Raw genomic sequence first — 12,449 nt, forward strand, 5'->3', positions numbered from 1 at the left:
GAGAGAATAAATGATGGCTCTTGGCAGGTGTCCCAGGCAACACAAAATTCACATGAAATTACAAAAGATGATGAGTAGTCTGATTAAGATTTATTGCCTTTATTCACCTTGATTACTTATTGTTCCCCAAGCATTTCTTTCCAAATAGGCTAATTAGCATACCTTTGGGCTCCAAGCAGAACAAAATACAGGAAATTATGTGTAGAAATCAGTAGTTGGACAGTGTTTCTTTTCAAGAGGGTGCTTAACAGCCTCTGAGTAGTATAGAAAACCATCTGCTGGCAATGAGCTGCACTGAGCACAGGTCACTTGGCTCAGCATGAATTGAAATTATTAGGGAAGAATTTACTCACAAAGATATAACACAGTATCCCCTCACCTCTTCACAATATTTCAGGTCAACCGACTTGCCATCACTTCGAACACAATCCAACATCCTTGTTTTAATGCCATTTCCACAAACTGCCTTCTCACTGAGCTGACACGTGCTCCAGTCTGAAAGGAAGGGAGCCCATCAGAACAGAAGGCTATGTATGAAACAGATTTCAAATGAAACTCTGATGACCTGAATCCCATATTTAATTCACAACTGCTTCCTAAGCCCCACAATCAATCATCCCACATGCAGAGCATATGGGTCCCGGCTTTGAACATATCAAGAGTCAAATGGAATTGCTGGGGTTGCACATAGCTATGGGGATTATTCTTGAAGGCAGATGTCTACCTGACAATCTTGACAGCTAGCCTTTTGGTGACAGTGTGAAACTGGCTTTGGCCTGCAGATCGAATGTCACTTAAAAACGTTTTTTTCCTAATAAAAGTAGAAATTTAAATTTTAACATTATTTCAAACAAAACACTATTTCACTTACTGTCCATACTTAGAATGTTTTAAAATATACACTTATTTATTTCAAAATCACTTAGGCCATATCTATTTAATTCTTTTATTTCATGTCTTTTGCAAAGTAATTCTTTCAATCTTTCTTTCCAGGGTAGCATAGCATGTTCCAGAGAATTGTGACTTCTTTGTATCATCAAAGGAAATGGAAGAGAAAAACCTAAGGAGACAAAAAGCCAATCTGACTGCTGTGTGTTAGTGCACAATGTTTAGAGTTTGTTTCAGCGGGAAAATTACTTGGGAAAAATTCCAAAATAAGCTTCAGTGTTGCCTTACATCATATAAACCAGCGCATTCTCTTTTTTCTTAGAATTTGAGCCTATATGGTATGAGAGGAGGGTTATGGGAAAAAATGAAGTCATAATAAGTCTTCTGAAAAAAACATTCATCCTTTTTCATCTGTACCTTTGATAATGTGGAAATGTTTGTCTCTTCTTCATACAGTTTTTTGGTAGCTTAAGATTGCTGACATTTTTACATCAGACTCATCATGCTTATAAACTGCCCCCACACCAAGAACTTCGTCCCAGTATGTTATAGGTATTAAACATCTTCTGAAGAAGAAAGACATCTTTCAATAAACCTGATACTTATGGGAAAGATATGTATCTTTTATTTGCACCTTCCCAAAGTGGGAGGATGTCTTCAATAGGATCATTTAGGCTATGCACAATCAACCTTAAGGGCTCAATGTTTGTGTGATATTTTCATTCTCTATCCTGATGTTTACTGAGAAATAGATAAATATTTCTGTCATTAAATAAAGAATTATCTCTGGGAAAGTAAGAAGCATGTCCAAAAGGGACCCAGATGGAGAGGAACAATACTTACGGGAATACTGCTGAGCTGAAAGGCACAGGATTTGGCCTTTAACTCTGTGATGAGATGACTATGCACATACCTGTTACATTATAATCATAGTGGAAGCAGTTTTTGTTTAGGTTACAAGGTTCCTTTTCAACGGCATTAGGGCAGGCTCTTCCTTCATCAGCAGGTTGTCTGATGGGATCAGCTGACCTTTGCCGGAAACTGCTTTGATTGCAAGGCTGACAAAGAATAATACAACTCCTCAGAATGGTGAATCCCCAGGCACACAAGAGCTAATATATGAGGGAGAGCACTGGAGCAGGAGTTAGAATTTTTGGGCCATTCTCATTACACCTCAGTGTCGCCATTTATAAAATCAAGTGTTAGATGAGTTTCCGATGTCCCATCTAGCTATAAGATGCTTAAGAGTCTGTGTGTCAAATACCAATCAATACATCCCATCACACATGTGTAAACACACACATATGATCATATTAATTATTGTAGATCACTAATACAGAATTTGTAAACAATCTATCTATCTAATATAGTTTCTTGGACCTGAAAAACCATTTTAAGGGTGATTTTAACATATTAGTTATTATAGATCATGAATACAGAAATCTATCTGTCATCTATCTATCTATCCGTCCATCCATCCATCCATCCAACCATCCATCCAAGTTTCTTAGACCTGAAAGACCATTTTAAGGGTGGCTTTAAATAACTAGTTTTAGTGACCTTTCTTTTCGTAATGGGCACACATACATGCCCACAAACACAATTCAGCAGTTAAAAAAGACTAGCTTGCCATTCTGTTACTGGCACAGTCTTGTTCTGAAAACATCTGGTTTCTAAGAACAGGAACTTCAGATATGATGCTATGGAATTAGAACAGAAAATCATTTGCATACCCTTATTAAAGAGCTGATTCTTTGTCGCTATTTAACCTGTATCCAAGTCCACCAGCAGCCCTGTTTTGCCCCTGCTCTATCAGTTGGCTGTTAGTCAGCACCTTTAATAATGTTAACCCTGAGATAGAAAATTAATCTCAATTTGAAAATATGCATCGTAAATTCTTTGAAACTGTCTTATATTGTATTTCAGCAAATTAATTCCACATTAGATGTATTCTTCCCGTGTTTTTGATGCCATTTTGAAACGTACAGCTTTGCAGAGGTGCCTGCGCTAAGCCACATTTCCTACATGCTCAGTCAGTTCTGTTTCAAATGACTCTTCCCAGGGTCCTGTGGAAGAGCCCCTACGGGCTGTTGAAATCTAGAAGCTTTGTGTGATTTGAAAGTCTCAGCTGGCTTTTCAGGCCCACAGAGACACGGAGTCAGTGTGTGGAAAGAGATTCACTGACACACAGCTTCCTTCTTTCGATTCCCTTTCTTGCCAGGATCTTCTGCGTTTCAGTGTCAATACCCCTGCTGCAGTATCCCCACTGTGTGAAAGATTATTCCAACAATTTAAATAAAATGGATTGGGCAAAAAGCAAGGGATGACAATAACCTGACACCATTTAAGTACCTTTACTAGAGCTTCATTCTTTTTCCCTTTACCTGGAAGGAATCATTATCACCATGGCAGTTTTTAACATGCTGTGTAGTTATAAACTAATCTGAAGGTATTTTGTGCGGGTCTAGGAGGATGGCAGAAGGCATAAAGGTTGCAAGAAGTTGAGCTGTTCTAGTGTGAGACAAAACACTGCTGACTTTAAATGGCATCATCATAGAATGAAGTAGCCAAGAAAACACCCTTGCTTTCATAAGCAATTTGGTTTAGTAATTATTATTTTCTTAGTAATAGCTCTGAAGCTTTCATGGTAAAAAACTGGGTAAACTCTATTTTGATAAATGGTTCATCATCTTACCAAAGTGCATCGGGTCCAAGGACCCCATTCAGATATCACACAATCCTCAGGACACGGTAATTTGCACTCTCTGGAGCCCAGGGGCATCTCTTCTGGATCACAGAGGTAATCTTCTACATGGTCAGAAGGGCCATCCGCTGTATTCTGCATGCATCTACAAGAAAACATATACCTATTCAGTGAAAGAACCAGGACAATTAGAACAATGGCCAACCCATAGGACAGATGGTTCTTCCTAAGACATCATTTAGGTGTTGGAAGGTGGGAAAGTTTGCATTTTATAAATTGAATTCTCCAAACATGAAGACATGAAAGGATCTCTGCCTCCCATAAATACGTGCAGAGCTTCAGTATGATATAAAATCCACACTTGATTGTGTCATCATAATCTTTTACAATTATAGCCACTGTGTGTATTATAAACTCGGTATATAGTCTTCCTCTGAGAGGAGAGGGCCTTTTACACTCATATATGATGTAGCACCTAATGGGGAATGGTCCACAGAGATTCATAGAGGGGTTGTAATTTTGGAATATAATGCACTTTTTTCTTCAGAAGAAAATGGTATAGTCCATAGAGAAGGTAGATTTTTATATAATGAAAGATGAGGCATCCTGAACTTTCCTAGTGAGAGGTTTCATTAGGTATTTTCAAAAATAACTGATGGCACTTATCAAGTTGTTTTGTAATTTTAGCCTCCTATATGCTGATAACTTTAAAAGAAAGCCAGAAGTGAGAACAATTATAGTAGTAATAATAATTGCACAGATTCTCTAAATGTGGTTGTTTCAATCTTCCTGTATCTTCACCTTTTTTAGTGTTAGTTTTCTTTTTAACAGAACCAATTCAAACATTTTATTATGTTTCACTGTTTTGTAAGCAGTCGTGGTAGTCTTGTTTACTCATCTCTTGAGGAGCTAATTAACGTGGCTAGTATCAGACTTGACTTTTACAGACGTTAATAATCTCCCCAAGCACTGTTCTGGTAGACGAGAAAAACTTTATCCCTCATCTATAACTCAGAGAGGGTCAGTCAGCTTAATAGGTTAGGGAAGAGAATGCATTGCTGGAACTAAAAAGGCAGGCTTGAGTTCTTCAGCCTCTCAAACCCATTGCAGTGTTTTACACTGTTGGTTAAATTACATTATCAATTATACTTGGAATTTCACCTTTCCCAGGGATTTACAATCAGTGGGGACATGGCATTTTCACAAACCTACTCTGCAGAAACACCTTTCTATCCAGTACTGCCCAATTTAAGAGAAACGTTGTTTTCCTGTGGGATGCATTTAATGGCTGGAAAACTGCTATTGGTCATGTCTTAGTTGGATTTTTAGTCTGAAAATATACCCATACAATACCACCTACGCATCTTTTTTTTTTTTTGGTATATTGGCTAAAAATAGAAAACCACCACAAAAACATGCAAAGGTAGATATTTGATTTCATCACTGAAGAAAAAATTATACATTTCTTTGGGAGAATTTTAGTTTCCCAGGAAAAAGTTCTATCTTCAATGGCACTGAAAAATGTTCTGTTGACAGGAGCTTTGAGAGGACATGAAGCAGAGTTTAATGCTCAAAAGTTGGATTTGCTGCTAAGAAAAGATTGAATTCATGGTAGGCACTGACACAGCGAACAAGGATTAACTTGCAAAATTACCTATTGATCCAGAGTTAAGGACAGATGTTCAATACTCGATTAAGTACTTATATACATAAAACTACATTTTCACAGGCTTTTCTTCTTTAATTTTTTATTACATAGGTAATTTATTCAGTTTAGGAAAGTCAGAAGAAAAAAAAATCACATGATTCTATCACTCAGAGAAAAGCATTCTTAACAGACTCACAAAATAGGAACAAACTTTACTATTTTGTGCCATTTAAGAAAAAAATTAAAAATACGTTATGGATGTAACTTTTAGTGACTATATTCAAATAGCCTCATTTCAAGGTGCCACAAATGCTAAAAAGACCTTTATTGTTGACATTCAGATTCTTTATGTTTTACTTACTTCATTTGGTATTAACCAGCTTTTAAAATCACTCTAGAGTACAGACTAAATATTTGGATCAAGTTTTAAGCACAAAGGAAGGCACTTTGAGTGCATTTGCTTTATTCACATTCTTGGCCTTTCTCCTTTCCACAGGAGACGGAATTATGATGTGAGAAAACTGAACTGTATTAGAAATAACATCATGCAGAACCAAGCTGAAGGCAAAGGGTGGAGCCAGAGGCCCACCACGGCTGTGACAATAAGGGGCTACATTGCAGAGAATTCAAAAGCAACCATAAAAGTAACCAAATCTGTTGCTTTTTATTATTATTATTAATTTTAATTGTCACCATGTGCTGGCAATTCTAAAAATAATGTCCGTGAGCAAATATCCCTTCTGACCATGGAAAATCACTTCGGCCACTTAGTGTATGCTATGCCATACCATCCTAAAAGAGAAAGAATGGGATTGGACAAATTGGAATATGCTGTCTCGGTACATTTTGACCTTAATTATTAGCAGAGGATAAGGTTACAGAGGTTTACTACTCAGTCAGTAACAAAAAGGAACATTATTATGTGATCAGAGATCATAATCAATACTGACCTTCTATTTTCTCTATTTACATTAAAGATGTTTACTAAAAACATAAATTGGTCTCAAAAGTTACTTTGATTAAGAGGTATTTGGAAATGGTGAGAATATGTATTTATTAACCAAGAAAAAGCAACATGTACACAGATAGTTGAAGGGAAAGCTGAAAGAATAGTTTCTTTTTTTTAATTAAAAACATTTGTTTCTAGAGAGAGAGAAAGAGAGCATAAGTCAGGAGAGGGGCAGAGGGAGAGGGAGAATCTTAAGCAGGCTCCATGCTCAGCACGGAGCCCAACACAGGGCTCCATCCCATGACCCTGGGATCATGACCTGAGCTGAAAGCAAGAGTCGGAGGCTCAACCGATTGAGTCACTCAGGTGTGCCACTTGTTCTTTATTACGCTTTTTCTTACTAAAAGCCCAACTTGATCAAAAAAACTTTTATAAGGAAAGTATTTTTAAATTTGAAGGAGAAATTTTAAATTTGGAAGGGAATGGTGGAAAATGGAATCTCTGTCTTTTCCTTACATTTCCCTATCATATTACCTCATAGGCCCTCTTCCACCTTTATTAAGTTCCTCAGAAAAATACCTTGAGAGTTCAGAGGGCTTGGGAAAAACAGATAGAAATTATTATTCCTGGAAGCAAAGTTACCCATAGTGTGCCAAAGTTTTATGATACGAATGCTAATTTGCTCTACTTTTCTGTTGAGAAATATAAATCTTATTCATGAAAAGTTAGATCATGGGTGACAGTGGGCTTCCTCATAACATAAGTAGTCAAGTTCTGGATGTTTTTACATTTGTCTTTACTGTGTGTCACTCAGAAGGGTTGGAAGAAACTGGTATAAAAAGTGATAAAACAGGGCACCTAGGTGGCTCAGTTGGTTGAGTGTCCAACTTCAACTTGGGTCATCATCTCACGGTTCGTGGGTTCGAGCCCCGCATCGGGATCTGTGCTGACAGCTCAGAGCCTGGAGCTTGCTTCAGATTCCCTGTCTCCCTCTCTCTCTGCCCTTCCCCCTCTCACTCACTCTCTCTCGCTCTCAAAAATAAACATTAAAAAAATTCAGTATAGAAAAAAAGAGTGACAAGAGACTGTGGATTGAATGCCAATTTTGTCACTTTTCTAGATGTGTGTTTTAGGTAAATTACTTAGTAATTCTGAGTCTCCTCTACAAAGTGGAGATAATAAAACCAAATACACTTGTTTGGTAGGGTTCTAGAACCCCTAAGAGGCATATGCAGATACTGTAGGGGCAACTTAATGAGTATAAAACTTGTATTAAGCATTAGGGAATTTGTATGAATATGACAGGATCTCAGTTTGGAGAAAATGATAGAGTTTAATAAAAATGACAGATCAGTAAATGGATCCTTTCAAAACAAAGAGGGGTATACGGGGTACTATAGGGCAACACTGCTCAATAGAACTTTCTGTGATGATGGAAATACTCTATATCTCTGCAGTCTGACAGAACAGCTGTTAGCCACCTCTGGCTATTGAGCACTTGAAATGTGTCTAGTGTGGCTGAGGAAATGCATTCTTAATTTAATTGTAACTAGTTTAAATGTATTTTTTAAAGTTTATTTATTTATTTTGAGAGAGAGAGAGGGAGAGAGGGAACAGGAAGGACAGAGAGAGAGAGGAATCCCAAGCAGGCTCTGTACTGTCAGTGCAGAGCTCAATGTGGGGCTCAAAATCGCAAACTGTGAGATCATGACCTGAGGCGAAACCAAGAGTCTGTCGCTTAATTGACTGATCCACCCAGGTGCCCCTTAATCAGTTTAAATTTAAAGTGTAATAGGGGTACCTGGGTGGTTCAGTCAGTTGATCGTCTGACTTCAGCCCAGGTCATGATCTCAAGCCCTGTGTGGGGCTCTGTGCTGATGGCTCAGAGCCTGGAGCCTGCTTCAGATTCTGTGTCTTCCTCTCTCTCTGTCCCTCCCCTACTCTGTCTTTCTCCCAAAAATAAATAAACATTAAAAAAATTTAAAGTTAAACAGCCACATATGGCTAGTGGCTACCCTACTGGGCAGTGCAGCCAGAGAAGGCTTCCTGGAGGAGAAGAGAATATTCAAAACTTAGCCAGTTTGATGTAAAGGAGCAAGGATTTATAATAGATTATCGTTAAAAAGCAGTAAGAAATATTTTTGGCCTTCAAGAAAAAAGGTATTGGGGTTGAGAAAATCTGCATGAGTTCAGCTTGTATTCAATATGTGAACCTTTCTTTTCACAGGAGCACCTTGAAGTGAGGCTCCTGATGTCAGAAGACCCAGTGTGACAAACTGTTGCTTGAAGCAGATCCCCTTAGAGTTTTCCATGCACTCAGATTCCCTAGAAATAAAACTAATGACAGTTTTATTCAGGAGACTGGGGAGGAGTGAGAGTGGCACACGTGAGATCGGGAGGAGATCGAGTGTTCCTTGTCCACATAACCAGGCTTGGCCTTACCTCACTTTTCGGGTTTGCACACCCTCTCCACAGTTATCTCGCATGTTGACAAAGGTCACTTTGCAGATGCTCCATGGCTCTGTGACCCATACGTACTGGTTGCACTGACTGTGGCAAGGAACGACCTCATACACCTGAAACACACACAATGAATTCTCAGGGATTTCTCCTCAGGGAACCTGATGAGGATATGTGGGGACACTTCACATAACAACAATCATTACATTCTTTTCACTCCTCTCCTTTCTTGTTCATTATTCTAAACTAGGAATATAGGAAATCTGAGAGTTAGAGTAGTGATGGGCAGGGCTAGCGGTGCTGTGTTCTCTTGATCCGGTTTGACATCACAGGTGCAGATCTGATCAGGTGGAGCACATGAGACCCATTACACACTGTCCCATACTGACCCACACCACACAGCACTGTGATTTCATGGGCCATCTGTCTTGTTCACAGGCCTGTGTGTCTCCAATGCTTAGGCCAGAGTGCTCAGATGTTAGGCATTCCACAGAGGTTTGTTGAATAGATGAATGAATGAATAGATGAATTAATAAAGTAAATAAGCATATAAAACTAGTTGTTTTTTAAAAAAAATATGACTTGGCCTGTTTTTCAAATAAATCTATGTAATAATAAGAATTTATACTCTTTTTTTTTTTGCATTCCATATGTGAAACTGAGTTAAACGGTAAAAAATAAGGAAATAAGCCTCTTTAAAACTAACCCTCAATCATTCAGGGCTTGGAAGCAAGGTCTGAAATTGGTCTCGTATTATACAGATACAGCCCAAAGCAGGGAGAGCCACATAACACAAAGCAAACTTGTCTGTCCTCCGGTGTCCATGAAGGCTGAAAGCCCCGCATTTAGGGTGGGGTGTTGGTCTCAGGATTTTAGAACAATGAACCAATTTTGCTCTTTTCTCAAGGAGAACAATGACTAAATCAAGGAAATAAATAAACCATAATCTACTGCAACACAGCTGACTCAACCGTTAAAGAAAAATGTCTTTTAAAATGATTTTAAAATCTATGGTCATTCAACTCTATTTCCTATTTCACAACACACACACACACGCGCACACACACACACACACACACACACAACTATATGTTTGTTTTTTGTAACTACTTAATTCCAGAAAAATCCAGAAAATATAGATATAAATAGCCCCTTAGAACTATTCTTTTGTGCAAATTTCAGTGAGTGAGTAAAGGAGACCCATTCCAAGTGAGAATAAATCATATGCGCTGTTGGCATAAGAATCCACAATTACTGTTATAAATGATCACCTTCACATTGGGTACTGTATTTAAATGGGACTAAATACTACCAGGTAAAACATTACCCTACAACTTGTGGGGAAGGAAAACATTGAAAGAGAAATGCCATTTTTCCTAATCTTTCAATGGTTTTCATTTTAATCTCCTACACTGGACTGAATACAAATCAGTTCAGGGCAACTTCCTGCCACCCATCCTCAGCCTACCTGCACCTTTACCCCTCCCTCCAAGAAGCATGACATCGTTAACAAGAGGTGTCGTTGCCTTTTCAAGGCTGGTGAAGTAAAACTTGTTCCCTCCACTCTTGTATCTCAGGCCCTGATATTAAAATGAGAAAACACAGGTAGCAAGCTAGAAGGACAGAGAGAGAGAGAGAGAGAGACAGAGAGAGAGAGAGAGAGAGAGAGAGAGAGAGAGAGAGAGAAACAGATGCAAAACAAAAATTGTATGGAAAATGTGCTATTTTCTCCCTGTAAAAGATAAAAGACAACAGCAGAAAAAGAAATCCATTCTCTGAAGTCAGTAGTGAAAAAGAAAACAAGCAGCACTCTACCACGAATCAGGAGGTTTAAAAATTCTTACCTGTGCCTGGAGTAGTGTTCAACAGGAATGAGGAAAAGAAAGAAAAAAATAAGGAAAAAATGTCAGTATATTGAACAAAAAAATTCATGTTCTAAGTTTTAAATATTATGTTATCCACACATTAAAGTCTACTTTTCTTTTTTGGTAAATGATTAGAATATTTTTATTAAGCCCTAAAAGAGAAAAAGCAACTCCTAATTATTGTTGAAAGTGAAGATACACAAATGAGTATTGCAAACAGCACAGTCAAGGTAAAGATTAGATGAACAGGATGAAGAAATCTTAAGAAACTGACTAGACCTAAAAATACATATCATGTGGGATTGATAAATGACTGCAAATATTTTGTGATCCAAATTGGGAATGAAATCTATCCATAGATTGATTGATTAATCTATTGATTTTAATCAATCCATCTACATTTAATCAATCCATCTACAAGGAAATGAGAATTTGCTTCCTTAATTAGAAGGTGGAAAATCAAAGACCATTTTCAAGTCAATGGACCACTGATTATTTTATTGAGGAATGTAGAATTATAGCAAAAAATCCATGTGACTTATAATTTTCAAAATTAACACAAACCTTGGCATATTCTTTACTAACATGTTACTGATAAATCCTAGAAAATTCTATTTTTTAAATGTAGGACATTTATACTCAAATAGTCAGCAATCTAGTATTTCTCATTTTAGCTGGAATTTTTCAGTTGTTAATTTTGTAATTTACACCAGTAAGCTGATTAACAAGTACGCAAATGTCACCATCAAAATTAAATTTTATCAGAGTTGGAGAGTGACAGAGAAATGATTTAGGTAAAAGAATTTTCATAGCAAAGACAACTTGGAAGAAGGTCTTGAACCTTTAAAAATTTACTAGTAAAAAGATGCTGAGGCAAGCATGGCTTATTTAATTGAAGGGCTGACTGGCTGTACACACACACACGCACACACACACACACACATACACTCTGAACCTATGTGCATATGTCAAATTTCTCTTTATTAGAATCATGGATCAAAAGTTATTACAATTTAAATTTACCATTGAAAATTTAAGATTTCAAAACTTGTAAAAAATATTCTTTTGCATTATGAACCTTACATTTCAGTTATTCTGTTTCATTAGGGACAGGTAACTGAATTTTCTTCTTTGCAAATATTCACTCTGGCAGGGAAACTCAATTACCAGTAGATGGCAGCAGTGCAGTGTATTATTTGCCTTTGGTTGCCTTTAAGGGAACATGCAGCAAATTCACTCAAGGGAAAAACCAAGATTTTTTTCAGAGTGGTACTTCCTGTAGCATGTAATTCTCCATTTTGTTCATCTTTAATTTCTTTATTCAAAATTTATTTTCTCTAGGGTGTACATTTATTTTTACTTCATCATTATTATTTTTGAAGATCTAATTGGCTTTATTATCTGATTCATGAATTGGGTGGCATTCCATTTAGCAAGTTGAAGGGAGCACCCTATAGTATACCTTTATTATCATTAATAATTTAAGTTAATTTAGGAAGTAAAGTACGTGTACTGGAAAGCAGTGTGTTTGGAGATTAAAATTAGATGGTCTGTGTATGCGTGAAACCTATCTACATATTTAAGGTTGGTTCATATATATGACTTAGTTCATTTGACTCTGACAATATAAATTCATACCTTAATATCTACATATACTATATTAAATTTATTCTTTTTTAACTCACATGTAGGTCAAACAAGAGAATAACTGCCTACATCTTATATTTGAATTTGTCACCATTCCCTCTATTAGCCTTTTTACTTCATATCTCCAGTAGAACACAAGTAACAACTATGAACAGCAGACAATGAAGTGAGCATATAAAATCAAATAAAGTTCCAGATAAAATTGAACAGGTCAATGACTAAATTGGTAGATAACATAGTAACACTGACTTTGAGGTCATCTTTATATTTCTTTTTTTCTTAACATAC

At 37.1% G+C, this 12,449-nt stretch overlaps 1 protein-coding gene across 3 annotated transcripts in view; it reads right to left on the reverse strand.

Annotated features, from left to right (window-relative positions):
- THSD7A (thrombospondin type 1 domain containing 7A) overlaps positions 1-12,449 on the reverse strand; it is a 438,927-nt gene that overhangs the window by 32,812 nt on the left and 393,666 nt on the right. For all 3 annotated transcript variants that reach the window (XM_043588979.1, XM_043588977.1, XM_043588978.1), the window contains 5 exons: positions 10,494-10,499; positions 8,632-8,765; positions 3,584-3,737; positions 1,802-1,946; positions 380-495 (listed from right to left, as the gene is read on the reverse strand). In XM_043588979.1, the coding sequence (XP_043444914.1) occupies positions 380-495; positions 1,802-1,946; positions 3,584-3,737; positions 8,632-8,765; positions 10,494-10,499 (555 nt within the window). The remainder of the gene's footprint in view (positions 1-379; positions 496-1,801; positions 1,947-3,583; positions 3,738-8,631; positions 8,766-10,493; positions 10,500-12,449) is intronic.

This window comes from Prionailurus bengalensis, chromosome A2 (genome assembly GCF_016509475.1).
Source record: "Prionailurus bengalensis isolate Pbe53 chromosome A2, Fcat_Pben_1.1_paternal_pri, whole genome shotgun sequence".
Lineage (NCBI taxonomy): Eukaryota > Metazoa > Chordata > Mammalia > Carnivora > Felidae > Prionailurus > Prionailurus bengalensis.